The following is a 20716-nucleotide window of genomic DNA, read 5'->3' on the forward strand; positions in this document are numbered from 1 at the left end:
GTTTTCTGGATCGTTTAAGAGACATTAAGACAAAACTAGGTCGTAATATTTGACCTGTGGTCTTCCTACTGAAGGGGACTGCATTCTTTTTTCAAAAACAAAAATTAAGCAAAGTTGCCCTTAAAGTTCCTAGTTTTTTTTTTTTGTAACTTAGTGTTAGAACAGCCTGCCAACTGTTATGATCTGTGTCGTATAATTAAAGACGTTTTAGGCTACATTATAATTTTTATCTTTCTAGGTTGTATAAGAATTTCTATTTTAGTCCCAAATGTCGTCCCCACCACCTACTGTAATGCCTCATGGCACTGTAGGTGTCTGAATGAATAAATATATAAAAGCGACGGTGTTCCTATTAACGAGCACTGCATTCCACCCGAGCAAGTAGGCAAGTGCATATCCAGCTGATAACCACCAAACAAAAAAGTAGCACCCCAAACTAACAGCTCGGGCCCGCAAAGACGATATTCAATACGACGAGCCTCTTTTCTGTGTGCAGCCGAAAATCAACAATTTGTTTATTTTTTTTACCGAGAAACAAGACGAAAAACAGGCGCATAAAACAATGGGTCTTGCATTACATGTCCGAGAGCAAACTCTGCACAGCTTGTTCCTACGTCTACCGTCCCCCACTCTGGGCGTCCGTCCGGCTGCTCGAGTTCTAGCGGTCGTTGTTTCACGGCACAGGGCGCCCCCCTCCCCCCAGCGGCAACAAAGGAGTTTTGTACAAAACGAGGCTCCCCTGCGGAGGCTCGACTCCGAGAAAGCGTCCCTTCAGAGTCTCACGCACGCACACCCCTCAGGTCGCACCATCCTCCAGAGAAGGTCTGCGGGGCTCCGGAGCAGACGACGATGTGCCCGGCAAGGAACTGCCGGGGCTTGGGTCTGCTCGCTGCTGCTGCTGCTGTTGTTGCGTGGGCGCAAAGGAGGATTGTGCGGTGGTGCACTGCTGTGCCTGCTGCGCGACTCCCAGGGGAATCTCCCCGTCGTCCTCTTGCTCTTCGGGCTCCTGCATTGGGTCACGCACAAAGCCGTCACATGCAACAGTCTTGCAAAGCCGCCTTGCAATACTGTCTAGCTACGCTGTCTCGCATTGCGACAATACTCCTCACGCATGGCGCCTATTTGCAGCTCGAGTCATTCGCACCACTATGTGGTATTCCAAACCACTGCAAGCAACACTGCCTAGCAGTACAAGTAGAGTGTTGCGGTGCCTCTCAATGTATGTTGCATGGCGCTAGCTCGCAGCATTGTCACCCGTCGTACGAGCACTGCGTCCAAATATGTGCTGGACAACGCTGCTTGGCAGCAACAAAACACACCGCGAGCAACACTGGTAAGCAAATTATACAGAGCAATGCGCCGTAAAGTATTATGCTCAACAAATAAACAAGAACAGACGCAGTGTGTTGCAGCACCACAACACGTTGCAACACTGCTGTGTGATGCAGCAATAGATTGCTATTCTACAACGGTGCCGAGCAACACTGCGATCCGATGACGCAAAAGACACTGTCTTGCAACGCGGCCTCACAGCGCGACAATGTTGCAACGAAGTCCCACACTACAGACTGCACAACATCGCCTTCCTCCGCACACTGATGAGAGTTACTAGTGCGCTTCTGTGTTGCAGGATCGATAATGTTATTGAAAATACGAATTTGAAAATTCCATCCATCTAACATTTTTGCTACTTCTATATTAATCTGTTTGGGAAACCGAGCCAAGCGGGAATGTTTGGCTATACATTCCTGACTAGGAAGAGGCCCTAGACCCCTATTCATTCTATAAAGTAAATACCGAACGAAGGACTGCAGTTCTTCCGTGTTGGATGTTTGCTCTGCTCACCTCCTCGGGACAGAGCTGGATGGCCCTGGACAGGGTGAGCCGGGCACTGTGCGACCGCTCCAGGAAATAGCCGTTGGATGTCTCGTTGGACTGGGCCGGTGGCGACCACTGGTTGTAGCCGTACTGGCTGCTGCCCGCATATGGCCGCTGCGTGCACGAGCCACTCGCTACACGCCCTAACCTTTCCCTGGACTTCGCTCGTGGCCCAAGAACTACGTTACCACACAAGCTTTGAACCCTTTGTCATTTGGGATTGTGGAACTCCGAAACGAGATTCTTAGAATGAAATGTAAACATCTTTAGACAAAAATCTGTCTGGTGGAGTGGAACTATAGTAATAAAAAGGAAATACTCCAACCAAAGTCCGAAGTAACCCAACGTTTCAAAACCTGCTAGGTTTCTTCTTCGGGGGGCGACTGAATCGCACGGGGCAGCAGCAGCCCTCGTCTTCTTCGTCTGCCAAGAGCAACCCGTTTCTAGACATGGTAAAAGAGTAGCGCCAAAAAGAGGGAACACAGAAGAAGATAACGCAGGATGAGCGCTGCTTCTTCTGTGTCCCGTCTTTCTTGCGCTACTCTTTTATTGCATCTGTTAATGACTGACTAGCCTGTCAATCCACTATTTTAGACACTTTTCTAACAGAGGCGGTCCTTTGTAAATCGGCTGTCTCGTAGGCCCTGGGCGCACAAAGATGGCAAGGCACTCGGGGACCCGTTTAAACTTCCTGGAGTGACTTGGACAGTAGCATCTTGATTCAGATCACAAACATTTTTATGCCAAATTTGCCATTCAGTAAATAGTAAAAAGTTATCAAAGCTCAATTAGCTTTCATAGCAGGCATGTGGGATATTGAGTGAACCTGTTTAAAATGTGCATGGTTGAAAAAACCCCGAGACTGCGGGTAAACGACACAACTCTAAAAAGTCTCTAACACAGCTGAAATTTTTATTTTCCAAAATCTGGTTATATAGGCACTTCGATCCAAAAGAAAAAAAGGGGGAGAGGGTGAGAACTCCAAAGAATGCCGCTTTCCACCAATGTAACCTTTGACTAATTACAAGGTCAACGGACTCTGCGTCATGCACCTCTCTTATCTTTGAACTTTGGTGGAAAGTGGCATTCTTTGGGGTTCTCACCCTCTCCCCCTTTTTTATGTTGTATCGAAGTGCCTATATAACCAGATTTCGGAAAATAAAAATTTCAGCTGTGTTAGAAACTTTTTAGAGTTGTGTCGTTTACCCACAGTCTCAGGTTTTTTTCAACCACGTGCAATGTACACCAGCTCGTTTGCGCCCTTACTTTTTGTTCATTAAAATGTGCCACTTCCACTTAAAAACGACCTTCACGATTTGGACCCAATCTTTCATTTGGGACGAATGTTTTCAAGAACGAACGAGTAATTTCATGCCGAAACACTGTTCGTACGCAAAACACAGATAGCATCATTTAGTGATGAAAACTTGAAATGCAGTCATACGCTGAGCGACACCGTTAGGAGAAACACCACGTCGGCACTTTTTCTCGTATTACTTTGAGACGGTGTTGGCAAGCACCAAATTTTACCGCTCAGGTTAGTGCCCCTAATGAGCACTACCGACTACACTATCAGTTTTGATGAGAGCCTTATCATTCAATGAGAAAAACAAAAAAGACACCTGCAGTCACCTGTGTGAGCTAACAATATTGTGCTAAGTATTATTTTCGCACCCAATGCATAGTGTGCGGGGGCAAATTTGGGGTCAAAAATAAAAGTTTTCGCTTAGATAGTCCACACCTGGGGCATAGTCCGCACGACACGTGCATAGTCTGCCTAGTCCGAGCGTAAAAATGATCATACACAGCACACCTTGACAAATTCCTGCTGTATTAGCTGATAAAGAAGCTTATATCATACGTAAATCAACATTAATATACTCCGTTATTCATAAAATCCTTCCCGTCTTGTCACAGTGAGACTTAGAAAAAAACAAATCCTTGTATGGTCTGTACCTATAGATCGACCACATTGGCTAAAATTTCAACCCTTAAACACGTATAGTCTGTGCACCATAATCCAGAAGATACGGTACATGCCTAAGCAAAAAAGAAACACCAATAGAAACGGACCACGACGGGCAAAAACACATCGGGCCCCCCAGACCAACGGAGTGGCACGGGGCAAGGCCCGAACGCACTTACCCGCTCCAGCTCGTCGTGCAGCCAGTCGACAGAGGCGGTCCACTTGCGCTTGAGCTCGCCGTTGGTGTGCAGCATGTGTGCGGCTGCCGGGCACGACCCGAACAGGGCCACCAGGCACTTGATGCACTGGTACGCACGTTTCTGGTAGTGGTTCTTGCTGCGCTGGATCGTGTCGAACAGGCCCTCTCGGTCGTCCGGGATCCCTGCGGCGGTGGACATCCACGGCACTCGTTCAAGGTGCACTGCGCTAGCGGGTCGTGCACTAACCTAAAAATGTCGCTTCCGAAATCACTGTGCAGGTTGTTGTCGAAATGCGATGGCGCTTTGCATCGTCTTGTACCGCAAAGCATCCCTTTATTAAACTGCCGAGGAACTCCCGCGGAAATTCTAGGAATACCTTTTATCGACGTCCACGCAGTCTTCCATCGCGTTTAAAACCAATTCGCATAATTTTCCGACGTAACTGTCCGCTCCCTGTGGATGGACCTCCCGCGACCTGCCGACAACTTTTGCTGTAGCATCACTGCAATTTAAAAGTTTCTCTCTTAATACGTAAATATAGTAGACGTAAGGCCCTTACTAACTGCATTTGCCGTTCAGAAGTCAATAGATCGTATTACATTTGTTGGGTGCATTACGCCATCCATGTATGCGTGATCGAAGTAGGCATATAACGACACATGCCCGCCACCTACCTTGTTTGTTACAAACCGAGCTACGGACGCTGAAGTGGGCAGAATTCGCTTAAAAAGGCCATTGCATTTAAAGAGAAGGAAGGGTGGGGGTGGGAGCTCACCCTTGAGGGCGTTGTGAATACGGTGGTTCTGCCAGGAGTCCTCGAGCAGCAGCACGTGCAGCAGGAGGTCCATGAAGGGGCGCAGCTCGTACGTGTAGGTGTAGGCGATCTGCCAGAGGAGCTCGCTGAGCACCGTCGACGAGAACTGGGGGTTCTCCCACGAGCAGAAGCGCAGCAGCTTGGCCGTGTCCTCCGACCCGTTGGCGTCCTCTATCACCTTCTTCACGTAGCTGGAACGGGAGACCAAGGAAGCAGTATGGATGAAATGAATGAAGATAAGACGGCCATCAAGTCCCACCACTGCCAGTATGCATCACTCTTGGTAAAATAATGTGGTCGACGCACTCGTCAACTCGTCTTTTTTACGACGTTGCATATAATGCCCCGACTGGCTTACTTTTCTCAGAGCTGAATGTTTGTGTGCCTGCTGCCAATTACAAAAAGGGAAAAAAAGAAGCTTTTTAATACTTTTATTTATGCAGGACTAGAAGATAGAGGACTAAAAATGCTGCCATATTTCAGGTGTGCCTAGTAAGTCTACAGATCTAAAGGCAAAAGTTTATATTTTTAGTAGTGGGATTTATAGCTTAGTACATGAGGCTGTGCAAAAGCTCATAACCTCTGCAGTATTAAGTGGGCACACCACCACCATTACTATAAATGTCGGTATATATTTGTGGGCTTTTGTTTTGTGTTTTATGATATGCTTTCTTCGTATTGAGTAGTTCCCAAATTTTCCGAACAGGCTCTTAAATATTTTCTGAGGGAACGAAATTCTATAACCAAGGCTAAAAAAAGAGCTTTATGGGCCCCATCAAAATTATGTTTGACCATTTTTAGCAAACATTTATTACTAAATATACTTCCGATTGGCATAAAATGAAATCAACGCAAAGGTATAAGTCATTTATGGAACTATGTAACAACGGTACATGGCATTTGCCTCCTCACCTAGTTTTGTTGAAGAGACAGGCAGCCACTTGTGGTTGGACCACCATGAGGTAGTCTGGGCAGAGCTGATCTCCCGCATGGGGGTTGGGCAAGGGGGCGCTGTTCTGTGGGGAGCCGGAAACAAGGCCACATTCAGCGGACATTCCCCAATTCCCAAGAAAGATGAGTCCCCTCTTCACTGCAAGCGCCTGCTTCTCGTAGTGAGCGAAACATCTCGGACATTTTGAGGAACCACTTCTCAACCTAACTCTGATCTGAAGAGAAGCTTCGGAGTGGCGCAAAACCTCGAAAAAGTCGTGGCAAAACGCCACTTTGTGCTCGAGTCACCCGCGTGGCCACAGATAGTAAAGATTACTCGATCGCAGAGACTTTAGCTGTTGCGCTGTTACGTTCTTCCACTCCTTGAGCTGCAAGTTGCAACCAGCATTATGTTAGAACACTTTTAATGTTAGAACATTTAACAGTATATGCTGAGAAACTACTAATGAACACACCAGAGAGATGTTTCTATATTTTTCTACACTATTGGCACTGGACAGTGCAACATGCGGACAAATAGGGAACCTAAGCAGAGGAAGGCAAAGAGCACCCCCAAGCTCAAAAATAAGCTTTTTCAATATAACAATTAAAGATTTGAGCAAAGTACTATTTTAAGCTTCTTCGAGAGTAAAATCATAAAACTATCGGTAAATTATAAATCAGCAGCAGCAAACCAGACTAGTTAGAATCAATTTAGCAGCAAGCTCAATATTACTATATAATGTACAACACAAAGCCTCAATCCAATTAGAAAAAAAACCAAAACATTTCGCTTTTATCGAATACAAATCACGAGACCGAGTATTCGGCTAGTAAACATATTTTAAAACAGAAAGAGTCGAGGCGTAGTCACTCACTGGAAGGCAGGAGTGTGTCTTGCTGGAGACGTCGCAGCAGCGTACCAGCAGACTCACTAGCTGGTACAGCTTGCTTAGATCGGCGTACTGGTACTTGATGGGCGGACCGGGGCCCTCATCCAATGCCACCAGCATCAGGGTTGATAGCACGTTCAGCCGTAGCAGTTGTAATCTCTGCAAGGACGACGGAAGCTTGCAACTACGCTTCGACCCCTCTCCAAGGCAGCACACATCACGGAGTCGACGACAACTGAAAGTGACAAACGCTGCTCCTGCTCTACCCGCAAAGTGTCGTACTATTATATGACAACAAAACGGTCAGTTGGTTCATTCCATTACACGCTAAAAGTGCCGTTGTCTCCTTTTAGGTGGCAAGACGCGAGCAACCAATCTATTGAGAAGTCACGGCAAACTTTGTCTTAGCTCGTCTCAGGGTCGTGGTACGCTCCCAAGCCCACGGAAACGGTTTCCACGGTTGCGGCTCGGCCAAAATAGGCACTCGACGAAACCAGGAGTGGGCACCCACCTCCGGCACCCCGAAGCAGGCGTACATGTAGAAGAAGCCAAAGTACTGTGCCAGGTGTCGGCCATGTTCCGACACCTCCTTGTTGACCAGAGACAGCACTGCCAGCAGCAGGTGGTCCGACAGGGTGCCGCTGCCCTCCAGGAGCAAGCCTGCACCGGCGCAACGGAGAGCGTAGAAGCGCCGCATGCACGATTGCGCACTCAAGTCCGGCAAAGTGGGTTAGAGCTAAGAGCCACCAGACACGCTACGCTTCAAAGTAGACCCTTTGGCCATCTTGGTGTTTAGAACTGTTGCTGCCACTTATCTGAAGCTTTACCCCCCATCACGGGAAACGCTTTTCCGAAGCAAAACAATGGGCTGCCCAAGACTCCAGACAATTGTGTCCAAAGCTTGGGAAGTCACATTTTCTAATTGTAACTACCGCCGATCACGTCCGTTTTGCACCGGGCAACAAAATGGTGGCGCCCACGAGACAAATCAGGGGCAAAGTGTCGATACTCTAAACATAGCTTATTTAGCGACCAACGCGCGACACCAAAATCACTCCCACGGGAACCCCTCTACGAGGGACACTCACTGCAGCTGGAGGCAAACGGTGCAGGGGGGCTGTAGGGGCCGTCTTGAAGGGACGCGTGGGCCAGGAAAACAACCATCTTGGCAAAGGCACTGCGCACCTGCGCCCGAAAAAACGTTGTTTCATAAAGTTGTCCTCTTTACGCTCGCGGAAAAATGGCGAGACAAGTTTCTTTTTATGCTTTTCCTGAAATAGTTCGACGTGGACAGGTCTACTTTCGTACAAATCGTAATATTTCGAGCTGTAATGGGGTCGCAAAATTGGGCCCTTCGACGGTCACGCGCTAATAATAATTTAATATAGAAGTGCTTTTCTCTAAAAAGAACTAAAACCTTGAAATAGGCTTCTTAAAAACGTCCCTATTTGTGGTGCACAAGCGTAATTTTAAAAATGTCTAGTCGAATTGTATATTAAACAATGGGTGCATGCGATTCGGCAAAAAAGATTTTTGTAGCAAATCTCCCATTTACGTTACTTTTTGTGAGGAAAGATGTGAACCTGTGCAGCGGTGCTTTCTGTTGTCCGTTTATAAAAACACATCACTTATGTAAACCACTCCTGTAATGCAGCCTAAGAAAAAAGAAAAGAAAGAAGAGAAATGTGGCAGAGCCGATTGGCTGATTCGAAAGTGAAACGACGCCGGACGCACCTCGGCATTGGGGCACTCGAGCAGATACTCGGCCAAGCGGTGCGAGTGTCCGAAGAGCACCTCGGTGGCAAACCAGAGGCGCACTGCTCGAGAATGCCGCAGGTGGACGCACACCACTTCACACCAGTCTGCCGCTGGGCCCCTGCGCAGCATGAGTGTAAACACCGTGACACCACCGAAGAAACAGTAAACAAAGAATGAAACTACGAAGACAAAGATCGTCCAGACAAAGGTGATTGCTGTTTGCCTTTACATTCCATGCCCTTCTCAAAGATTAAATTCTTAGGTAAGAGTGAACCACTCCATCCATGAAACTAAAGTTCTTACAAACAAAAGTGAGTTGCTCTTAAAGGGCCACTGAAAAGAATGTTTTTTTAAACAGTCGGGACACACGTATCAAAAAATAAATTTTATGTGGGATTTTTTTAGTAATATTGATGGCACTACATTTATTTTAGTTGCGCCTGAATTATGCATGCGAAGTCCATGGCGTCACAAAATGGCCATACACTCTTTCCATCTCAATGTGATGGCCACAACCTCTCCTCCACGCGCCTGAAATGCCGAGCAAAAACAAGTGGAAAGAAGGTGACTTCCAACTAAATTGCGACTCGTGCCATCAATATTGCTTTAAGCGCAACTCCGCTCAATTCCGAAGATTTCGAGATAATGAGTTATTTTGCATGAAAAGTCCCAGCAAAAGACACCATGTCCATTGCTTCGCGAAAAATAGGATATATATTTTTAAATCTAATTTTTAACACGAGCAGAAATCAAAACCGAAACTTCGGCTTCGTCCGGCAACATTGGCCTCGGGCCGCCAAGAAAGATGGCCATTATGTGGTACGAGATGCCACGTGATCCTCTACGCAACGACGGGCGGGAGCGGGGCGGGCGTACGCCACGAGTGTCGTCTGCATTTTTTGCCACGTTTGGGTGTCTACGACATTCGACGACGTCTGCACAACTGCAGCATTAGTCTGCGCACGTAGTGTCCACAGTGTGGACGAAACCCCGGGAGACAATAATCACAAACGGTGAGACGACGACGGCGGCTGTGGCACGGGAGACGGCGGTAACAGCGGAATCACGGCGGGTCGGCCGTTCGGCTCCCAAGAGGCGTGCTGCGCAGCCGCGTCATGCCAATCACGTGGACACCGCTGAGCGTTGAGAGGAAACATTGCTGACGTCATCGGCTATGCTCGCACAGAGAAGTAAAAACAAGCAAAGGGGGGCAATGGTGATGACGTCTAGCTCAATGTTGGCTCCGCCCACGCCATAGTTTTGACTGTGCTTTTGGTTGCGCCTGAATTCACTTGCTCGAGTCAGCGGATTTCGGCAACTTGGCGAGTTGCAAAGTTTGCCGGACCGTTTAAGAAACATTTAGACAGAACTGTGTCGTAATATTTGACGTGTGGTCTTGCTAGGCGATACTGAAGAGGACTGCACTGTTTTTTCAAAACCAAAAATAAAGCAAAATTGCCCTTTAAACTTTTTTTTTTTACGTAAATTTTTTTTTTGATTTGCATGTCGCAAGCAGATTGTTTAAAAAAAACAATTTCTTTTTCTTTGAGTGGCATTTTAAATAGAGGCAAAACTGTTTCCAGCAAGGTTGTTTTCTTACAAACAAGAGTAGGTTGCTCTTAAATAGATCCAAAACTGTTTCCGGCAAAGCCATTTTCACTAGAAAACAACTTCACTTACTTCAGTGCTGTTATCATGTCGTACAACCTCGAAAAGCTACGTCAGTGTACTACTGTGGTGGAACCTCTCTAGAGTAAAGTCAATTTTTCAGGAAAAAATCTACACTAGAAAAATGTCTGGCACTTATATATCAGTACCTCAAATGCATGCACCAATACTGTGAGCAAACTTCATCTTTGCTTCACTGTGTCTGCAACTTTACTATATTAGTCTTGAGTACTGAGAGAGTCTACTACATTCCTGTGTTGCAGCACAAAAACCTTGTCCCAAGGCGGGCCCTACAGACATGCGGGCCTTGCACAGGCCTCAAGCGAGGAGGCCTCATACGAAAGACAATTTATTCCGCATAAAGGGAACAACATGAACAGAGCCAATAATCTACCGTGCATTCCAGCTCACCTGAGCGTCTTCTTGGTGTGCAGGGCAGTGAGGAAGAGGAACCTGGCCGCCAGCTGAGTGCTCAGCATGGCCAACTCTTCAGCCTCGGGCAGCTGCAAGATGAGGACAAGCTCGGCACAACTTGCCCAACCGGAGTACCCCCCCAAACATAGCTAGTGACCACGGCACAGTTCGGTTGTAACAAAGTCAGTGGGACTTATTACGCAACAAAATCAGAGGGAGTTACCGAATGCTTTGATATAGGGGCTTGCTTTTCGTTGTGTGTGAATTTCACCACTCAGAAAAATCGCAGTATATGTGAGTTGCTACACGTTCTAGAGACGGCATAAGAAAACAAAGGCCCCTCAGAAAGGTGACGATGTTAAATTATAGAGCACACATTCTAAACACAAAGGAACTCAAAGCTAGTAAAAAAAAACATAAAAAAACAACAACATAAAACAACCTTTTCAAAGGTACAGAGTGGCACCAGAGAGTTTGCTAAGATACCTTTTTCAAGGCTTTGATAGAAGTGGCCTTTTGGCATATACACCATCTATGAGGACTGCCAAAGATCTTCAGATTAACTCTTTCCTGACCACGGCCATAGGCCATTAATCAGTGATCCATGGTTTCCAAGCGTTGCTAAGAAATTCAATTTAGTGCAGAGGATTACGTTCCACAATCTCGTGGATAGCCGAGGAACTGTAGTTTCGGTTTCAACATAGGTTTGAGCTTTATCACAAGCTGGTGGACTGTCAAGAATAGTCTTGGGAATAGTGGTTGCACTTGTCTAATATGGCTAACTGCTTGCATCAGTCTTTGTAACAAAAATGGAATTATTTACATACCGTATTTACTCGCACAATGAACGCACTCGCGTAATGAACGCACCCCCCAAGTCGGCTCTCAAAATTTCGACTTTTTTTTCACTGGCGTAATAAATGCACCCCCAACTACGACGTCAAAATTTTGACCCCCTCCCCCCACGCGCGCGAAATGAACGCACTTTTCTATCCTGGTGCAGCGAGGTCGCGAATGCATGGGCAGCATGGGCGAACAAAACGAATTGCAAAAGGCGTTAAAAAAATTCGCAAAGATCCAACGGAAGCAAGAAAAAAAAACATAAAAAGAAGCTTTTTTTTTTTTCACAGCGCAGTTTGGATTTAGGGTTTGCGCGCCGCCGCGCGCAAGGAGGTAACAAAGAGAAGCGCTCTAAGCGAACGAAACCGCTAGCAAAAAGCGGCAAAAAAAAAACAAAAAAAAAAACCACGGAACTAAGAAAAAACAAAAAGCTTTTTTTTTTTTTTTTTTGGCACAGCGCAGTTTGGTTACGGGGGGCCGCGCGCCGCGCGCAAGGAGGTAAGAAAGAGGCGCGGAGAAGCCCTCTAAGCAAACAAAACAGCTTGCGAAAAGCGGGAAAAAAACAACAACACGGAACTAAAAAAAAAAAGAAAAAAGCTTTTTTTTTTTTTTTTTTTTTCACAGCGCAGTTTGGTTACGGCGGTGGCGCGCAGCGCGCAAGGAGATGAGAAAGATAAGCGGAGAGCCCTCGCCTAAGCAACGCCTAAGCAAACAAAACAACTTGCAAAAGGCGGCAAAAAAAAAAAAAAAAAAAAAAAAATCCAAGGAACTAAGAGAAAAACAAAAACAAAAGGGAGTTTTTTTTTTTTTTTTTTTTGCACAGCTGTTTGGTTACGGGGTCGGGCGCCGCGCGCAAAGAGATAAGAAGTTACTGCGATTTTCCAGGATAAAAGGTCCGTTCATTATGGGAGTAAATAGGGACGCAAAAATTTTCCTTCGCGTAATGAACGCCCCCCCCCCTCCCCCAACTTTGCATCGATTTTTCGGAAAAAAAGTGCGTTCATTCTGCGAGTAAATACGGTAATTCACTGTACTGTGGCATATTTTACAGCGGAGCTGTTAAAGGACACATGCAGAGGAAAAAAACTTATTTTTAACATCCTGGTTGGGAAAAGGAAGTCATAAAATGAATTTACAACGAAAAAGAAAATTTTTTAGAGCTATATTTACGGCGCGATATGAATTTATAGTTGGCGCCCGCGGGTGCCACGGAAAAGTTGTCTCTTATTTGTCACCTGACTGGTACATATTTGTCACGTGGTGCTTGCACTCTTTCGGAAGCTTCCTATGGCTTCTAAAAGTAACTTATTAATCTTTGTTTAAAGTATAACAAAAACACAGGATTAATAAGTAACTTTAGAGCCCAAAGGAAACTCCTGAAAAAGCGAAAGCAGACGCGATAGCCCTGTGCGCCGGTCAGATGACGGCGGCGGCGCCCCAAAGCAGACAAACTTGTGCGGCGGCGGCGACGGCGGCGATGAGAAACGCGTTGAAGCGGCGTCGCACAACACTCAGCGTGCGGCGGCGGCGTGACTTCGCGGCGGTGGCGACGCAGCGCAGGCCTACCACGTGACCAGCGGCGGCTCCCGCGGGCGCCAACTACAAATTCGTTTTTCGCCGTGAATATAGCTCTAATTTTTTTATTCGTTGTAAATTCGTTTTATAATATTTTTTTATCTAGCCTGTTTAAAAAAAAGTTTTTTTCCTTTGCACGTGTCCTTTAAGGGCTAGTTTCCCCAGTGTAGTGTCCGCGGGCAGACAAATGTCGACAGAAAACTCCGGACAGCTACCACCATCTATGAGCGACAGCGGCAACCAGCTTGCCAGTTGTCTGGTTGCCGCTCATAGAGGGCAGCAACCTCTCCAGAGTGGAGAGGCTGAATTTCTCTAGGCGTCGTCCTCGAGGTCGCCCTAGAAGTCATCCTTGAGGTTTGTCCTTGGCATTGTCCTAGATGCTGTCCTTGAAGCCGTCCGAGAGGTTGTCCTGGAGGTCGTCATAGAAGTCATCCTTGAGGTTGTCCTAAACGTCGTCCTTGAGGTCGTCTCGAGGTCATCCAGAAGTCGTCCTGGAGGTTGTCGTCGAGGTCGTCCTTGAGGTCGTCCTAGACGTCGTCCTTGAGGTCGTCCTAGACGTCGTCCTTGAGGTCGTCCTAGACGTCATCCCTGAGGTCATCCTAGAGGTTGTCCTTTAGGTCATCGTAGAAGTCGTCTTTGAGGTCGTCCTCTAGGTCATCCTAGGAGTCGTCCTTGAGGTCGTCTTTAGGCGCCTCCTCGAGGTCGTCCTAGAAGTCGCCCGTGAGGTTGTCCTAGACTTTGTCCTCTAGGCATCATCCTTGAGGTCGTTCAAGAAGTCGTCCTTTAGGTCGTCCAAGACGTTGTCCTCTAGGCATTGTCCTAGGCGTCAAGTGCTCTGAGGACACTTTGAATGATGTTATAGTTGTGAGTTGCAGATGCTTGTCAGTAAGCATTACTATAATTTCCAATGCTGTTCTGAGCCGACGTGCACGTTTTATGTTCCCAACAAGTCAGACAAAAATGCTCAATGTAAAGGAACTGCAATCAAGGCTGACAAAACCAAGATGAAACACAAAGAAAGCATTCTGCTGGGGACGTGAGGTGTACAATCTGTGCTTCACTGATATAAGCATTCTTTCACTGAAAAGTGGACGTTACGGAGGCTAACTCTCCGACGAACCAAAAATAGACGTCAGTTAGAGATCTTGTGCAATCTTGTGTGCAGTAAAGACGAGGGCAAAGGGGAGAACAGGTCACAACAAAGCGCCTTTTAGGGGCGAAGCTCCTTAGGGTCTAGCCTTGTCCATCCGGCGTCCGTGCTCACATCGATTGCCATCCCATCTCTCTTCTTAAAAAAAGAAAAAAAAAAATGTTTACGCAGTCGACAGGATTCGAAACTGTGTGGGGAGACACCAATGGATTTCTAGTCCATCGCCTTAACCAGTCGGCCACGACTGCGGGACGAGTAGGGGGCTCTGAGATGTGGTAGTAACTCAAGAGCTGGGGATGCTGGCGTGCATAGACCTAGTCTTTGCGAACTTCAGGATGGATCCGCTAGAAGAACCACTGGCTCTGTATTTCACCGACCATAAAGCTGTAATAATGAAGTTGAAACGCAACCCGGAACTCAGCACTACCTATGAGCAATAAAAAAAATCAGTACCATCAGCACTACTTATGAACAAAATCAGTATCATCAGCACCACCAGAGCTTGACCCCAATCAACATCATTCACCCCACGAAGATGCGGTCATTTTGTGCCCTGTTCTCCCTTTTGTCCTCGTCCTTGCTGCGCACAAGATTGTATAAGATGTCAAACCAACTTGCCCAAACAACCACTCTTCTTGAAGTCAGAATTCACTAACTTGCAGAAGTAATGGCCGTGGGTGTGAGGAACATTTTGTACATTCTTAATTTTTATTTTATTTGTTGTTTAAATTGAATAGCTGTAGAAGCGTCGACGTTTATGCACCTTCCGCAAGTACATTGTCTTTTTAAGAAGTAAAATTTTAAAATCTTCACATTATACCAACATCAGTTTTTCTTAAAAAAAAAGAAAAAAAAAACTAATTGGTCGCATTTTGATTGGTTATATTGTTCCATACACAAATTAGTTAAGAAAATAAAAGCATTTGCACGAATCCTTTGAAAACTTCTACATTTCCCATGGTCAAGAAAGTTAAAAAAGTTAACATAGTTAAAAGCCAGTTGCTGCAATTTTAGCACCCAATTTGTACGCTTCACCTTCCCAGCACCTCTTATCAAATAAATCCAGTTTCAAGGGATGTGCGAATAGTGGATTTTGAGTCCAAGCAAATTTGAAGCAAATTGTGGTTTTGGCCGAATATTTTCTAATCGAATAGTTTCTCCAAGTCCCGTCACTAATGTGCACCATGCTTAACCCTTTGACAATCACATGTACGGCGGCACTTACACATTTGAAAGTGTCCGCCTAAACGCGAAACTGCACACATCGCAAAAGGTGTTTCTATTTGTTTTGTTTCTGGCCAACTATAAACCTTTTGTTAGCATGGTGTTTCACTTTTCTGGAGCTATTTATAGTTTTGAAATTAGACGCTTGGCGCATGTGATATGTGCAAAATGGTTGCTTCGTATGTCCACTGCTCAGGCGGGTACTGGTAATTCGAGTGCTGGCACTTCCGATTCAGAATTCCAACGCTTTCAGAACTAAATTCAGAGGATGAGTGCTTCCCATCTGATGAAGAAGCTCAGTAAAGCACCTCCGGTTCGGAATCTGAAACCGCTGGAATGTTGCGGAAGCGGACGGGTCAAGATAAAACCGAATGGAAGAAAGGTGACAACTCTTCACCTTCAATACTTCCATTTGATGCTTCTAAACTGGAACAGGTTACAAGCACTGTACGTGCACCCGCTAAATAATTAATAAATAAAAAAAAAATCTGTGCATTGACTTTTTTTTTATGCTATTCCTTTGGAAACAAAGCTCAACCACTGGAAAGAAGCCTTTAAAGGGACAATGAAGGCAATTTCGCACATCTTTTTGGCGACTGAACTGGGTTCCAGGCACGTCTCATGTCACGCTGCCCAAATTTCAGCCGAAACCGGCGCTTCTATGCCGCGCAAATCAATTAAACAGTCGCGGTAATAATCGTACCGGGATCGACTGGAGCGACGCCCCGAGAGTTGCGGGAGAAGCCAGGAGAAGAGGAGCTCACGTGACCGATGCGGGGCCAAGAAGCGCGACGTCACAAGAGACGCGTCAGCGATTGGTCGAAACGAAAAACGTGCCCTCGGTCACGTTTTGGTTCGCGATTTTTAGGAATACTGTTCCAATTTCCACTTGAGTAACCATGAAAAGTATAAATCGGACCGAAAATGATTACTAAACCGTAAATAAAGCAGCATAATTGTTTCTTGCTTTGCTACGCTGGACGCGAAGCGGGCAACGAACAACTATGGGCAAACAAAATAAAATAAAAAAGAACACGGTACTGAAAGGATTCTGCAAAATTGTAGCTGTAGATGGCTGTTCCAACGGTCGACTGAAGACCAGTATTCGTTCGGGCGACGCTAGTTTTGTGTTCTCTGACGACGAAAAGAGGACGTCCGCGGAGAAACCGGATCCCGGAACGGCCGGATCGCTGCCGCTTTCCCCTCCGCGTCCGTCCTTCGGCATGCGGGCCGCTGGTTGCCGGCTGGGCGGTCTCTGTCGGGTGATGGCAGAGCCCGCCACACACGTACTCCCGTTCCGTTGGTGTTCGGTCACTGAACGGAAGCTCGAACTCGCTCGCGAAAGCGGCATTGCCGTAGATGTTGACAGATTCGGCGAAACGACCGCCCCACCGCGCTGCTATAACCCACCGTGGTAACCAGAGTCTCAATCTCCTAAATGCTACCGATACCGACTATTCACATCTGATGTCACTACCTACGTCACCTCCGTTTTTGGAGGCCCAGAAACGAGAACGGAGATAGTTCAGTTTCGGTTTCCTTACTTCTTTCGTAGGCACAAAAATACGCGTCATAAATGTCTACAAAAAATTGGGCAGCATGCTATGTTCCCAAGAAGCATAAAAACACCAATTAAAAAAATTAAATAAAATCGTCTTCATTGTTTCTTTAAGATAAAAAAAAAAAAAAAAAAAAACTCGACCGTCAATGGGCTAGATGAAAATTCAACTGATGTAATGAAGGTTGTTCCCAACCTTCTACTTGTCCACTTTGAACGCCAATTAATTTTAATATAACTATATGAACTGTGGCATGTTAACGACAAATTTGTAGCAGCTATCCTTATCTACAGCATTTATAAATCTGCTTGCTATATGCAAATAACCTTTCAAAAATTCAAACTTCATCAAAAAGAAAAGAATAGAAAAGAAAAGATCAAGCACGAATGATAAACGTGGGTTGTCAAGACATCACTGCCTAACATATACTCTTGCATAATCGTGGCGGGTTAGCCCCGTTGAGCTACTGTGGACTCCGGGAAAACAATACCCATGGAGCCTGCAAGCTTTGCAGGTATCGCTTCCCCGCAGTGCACAGGTGCTCAGTAAGAAGCACACTCAACAGGGGCTAACCTGTCGCAATCAACACTTCGAAAAGGATGAATATCGCAGTTGATCTCGAAGTAAATATCAAATAGCGCGTTATTCGAAACTACTATTCAAAAATTCAAATATTCGCACAACCATACAGAAATTTATAATTTCAAAAGTTTACGTAGACATAGCAAAGTAGTTCAGGAAGGACCTTGGCTAGATTGAGGAAATCGAACGAATCCAGGTTTGCAGTATGCTGCTTAGGTTTCATGTGCAATTTCATGGTACGTATTTCACATATGTAGTTGCACCTTTTCACATTTTTTGTACAATATAGGATGTTGCGACGCTCTTCCAGAAGCCGTTGCGAGAAGAAGAGCACACTTACCAGTTTGTCATGACCAGTGGGCGGGTTGACGTAGGGGGCGTTGCAGCTGATGAGCTTCTTCATGAACTGGAAGTACTCAATGCTGAACTGGTTCCGGTTGTGCATGAACTTGATGTTCTGGCGCCACACGCTGCGCTCAATAGCCAGTGGCATGCGCAGGCAGTCCGGTGGACGCGGCTCTGGAATCGGAGAGTGTAATGCTAAGCTTACTGTCCTCTCTGGGGTCGACATTCGATTCCCCCTCTTTAAAAGTCCAACGAAGATCATCTGCTCATATGGCGCAAGAACAAAGGTTGGCTTCTGACCAACTACACATCCCTGAAAAACCACAGTTCTCAAGCTCTCTCCAACTGGTGACAGCATAAAACATCAGCAAGTTAAATCTTCCTAATATAAAAACAAGGAATCCTAATTGGATAAATTTCAACTCTCTGGGACCCACGACTCAGAGTTAGAAAAGTATTGCCCCATAACATCTTAGACTCGGAAGTGTGGTTAAACCTGAAAAATTGTAATGTTCAAACATTCCAACAGCAGAGCCAGACAAAAGTGACAAAGCATGCAGCATGTGGTGCGCCAAAAGATCTCTTACCTAGAATACTATAATGATTGCAACTCTTACACCTGGAGGTGTACCTTCATATTCGCCCAGAGGTACACTAAAGGTCTCGGGAGCTGTTTCCAATGCAGTCGACGTGATTCATACCGGTAGGTGCTGCCACTGGTGTGAGGGGTACATGTTCCACAAGCGTAATGGTACAGTATCACAGACTAGAGCTGCACTGAGAGAACCTCAGACTACTTCCCTAAAACTTGAGTCCTCAAACAGTTGAGAACTGCCAGGTTCTTGGGCGTCCCAATACTTTTCTTGTACTTACCTCTAAGTAATGTGCTTCTCTAGTGTAGGTACTATATTTCAAGCATAGCTCACATAAGCATGTCTAACAAAGTCTCCAAATTTCTACCCGGTTCTACTATTGCGCAAGTGTTAAAAATAGGATCCCATTGCTGTCGCTCAATGTAGGTTAGTGTTTCTGGATACCTTAAAGTTCTTGTACGGCATGTGACACAGCGCAAAAAATAAACTGCTAGGCTTATATTTAGTTCAATGTGAGCGCGTTGGTGAAGTTAAATAAAATAGAAAGAGTAAACATAGGGACGGACAGAACAGCACCGAAAGAAGTGCTGGTCTGTCCGTCCCTATGTTTATTATTTTTGTTCTATTTTATCAAGTTTTTTCATTTTCTTCTTAGAACTAAATGGCTGTCCTCTAAACTACTATAGTCGGTGACAGGTTAAAAGTTCAAAGGAAGCTAATCCCACCTCTTTCCACCTTAGCAATGCAAAAGCTGGAGAGGAGGCGGCCTTCTCTCCACACTTGCTCTGCTAAAGTGCAAAGAGGTGGGAGGAGCTTCCTGCGAACTCTCAATCTGTCACCAACTAAAGTGCGACGGAAACTGCTCATTCAGGGCAACAACGTAACCAGTAAAGGTTAATGCTCATCGACAGCACGTTTAAATAAAATTCAATAGAGTGCCAATGTTGCGTTCGTGCCAGCTGTCACATGCAGTGTATCCCAAAGGCCCCTCTCCGACCCCAAAAAAAACAACCTTGTTGGGTGCACTGACCTAGGGAGAGGTCTTGCAGGCCCTGCTGGAGGCTGGGTGTCTCCTGGGCTCGCTGGTAGAAGAGGATGTAGGCGTTCCACCAGCGCTTCTGGCGCCGGTACGACATGCGCTTGAGCATGTGGTCGAACACTTCCCCCATGTACTCTCCCCCGAAGCACTGGTTCTTCATCTCTTCCTCCTCCTCCATGCGGCACTCGGACACCTCCCCGTCGTCAAATTTGTACCACTGGGGGCTCTCCCCGTGCCTGAAACGAGCAAATGCAACGACACACACTGACAGCTTCGCAAAGACCACGGGAGCCCTCCATTGGGGCAATGCAACAGACGAGGCCAGTTCCCATTTGGAAACAGGCAGAAATACAGTGAGAAGAGACGCTTGCAGTTAATCTGCCGTAATATCCCGAGGATAGCTCACCTAAAATCAAAAGCAAATCGGGTGAAAATAAAGAGTGGGCTAACTTTCGGTGTGCGGTCAAAAAAAGGTGAAAGGTTGCTAGAGTTAGATTCTGTGACCTGTGAAACTTGTGATTGCAGCGAGGGGTGATGAACTAAAAACGACTGCCATTCCTAGTCAGTAATGTTCGCTTATCTCTTACCGAGGCTAAGTAACACCATTTCCACCGAGGTCGCCATTTGCCGGGGTCCAGAAATTACTAGAAGTGGGCTATCTCTTGGTGCTATTGAAAAAATAGCAAATCGTGCCGAAAATAGACCCATCGGTTATCTTTTGAGGGGGGAAGGGGAGTCGGGACATTATGGTAAAATTTTCGCTACCAAGGAGGTTGCAAGTCCAAGCTTGCGACGCAATTTCGGGACGCCACTTCAGACCAGATTAGTGTTCCAAAATCGGAGGTGAGAGTATGAACGCAGGCTCGTCGGCAAAACGCAGCAGCAACTTGACCCCGAGACAAGGCTATACAAAAATGGGACAATGGAAGAACAAATTTTATATATGTTTTATATACTCTACTCACAAAAAGGTGAAAGAAACCATCACATGCATCACTAGGTGGAACCACAGGGCTTTAACACTTTTGCTTGCACCACCTGTCTTAGTTGTCATCAGCGCTAACTGCTACATCACGCTTGAAGATGGCATTGTCATTGCCCCGTTTCTGTCCACCCTCTTTTCTATGTTAAGTTATTACTGTCCCGAAATCTGCAGAACTGTTGGTCCTAACTCGGTACAACACTGGCAGCCAAAAATGTGAAGAAAAGTCAGGTTGGTCGGGGGTCAAGCTCAGTCAAAACTAGTACGTGAGAGGCCAGACTAGCCTCTTCTGAACGACGATAGTTG

At 46.1% G+C, this 20716-nt stretch overlaps 1 protein-coding gene across 1 annotated transcript in view; it reads right to left on the reverse strand.

Annotated features, from left to right (window-relative positions):
• Window positions 1-482: 482 nt before the first annotated feature.
• LOC8035372 (probable ubiquitin carboxyl-terminal hydrolase FAF-X) overlaps window positions 483-20716 on the reverse strand; it is an 87404-nt gene continuing 67170 nt past the window's right edge. Inside the window, exons 37-48 of the mRNA XM_029966017.3 lie at window positions 19420-19664; window positions 17792-17970; window positions 10519-10610; window positions 8416-8557; window positions 7770-7866; window positions 7193-7341; window positions 6667-6840; window positions 5771-5874; window positions 4820-5049; window positions 4024-4226; window positions 1846-1992; window positions 483-1006 (exon numbers count right to left, since the gene is read on the reverse strand). Coding sequence (XP_029821877.2) covers window positions 797-1006; window positions 1846-1992; window positions 4024-4226; window positions 4820-5049; window positions 5771-5874; window positions 6667-6840; window positions 7193-7341; window positions 7770-7866; window positions 8416-8557; window positions 10519-10610; window positions 17792-17970; window positions 19420-19664 — 1972 coding nt within the window. The 3' untranslated portion in view covers window positions 483-796. The remainder of the gene's footprint in view (window positions 1007-1845; window positions 1993-4023; window positions 4227-4819; window positions 5050-5770; window positions 5875-6666; window positions 6841-7192; window positions 7342-7769; window positions 7867-8415; window positions 8558-10518; window positions 10611-17791; window positions 17971-19419; window positions 19665-20716) is intronic.

Source organism: Ixodes scapularis, unplaced genomic scaffold, assembly GCF_016920785.2.
Source record: "Ixodes scapularis isolate PalLabHiFi unplaced genomic scaffold, ASM1692078v2 PGA_scaffold5__190_contigs__length_132052651, whole genome shotgun sequence".
Taxonomy (NCBI): Eukaryota; Metazoa; Arthropoda; class Arachnida; order Ixodida; family Ixodidae; genus Ixodes; species Ixodes scapularis.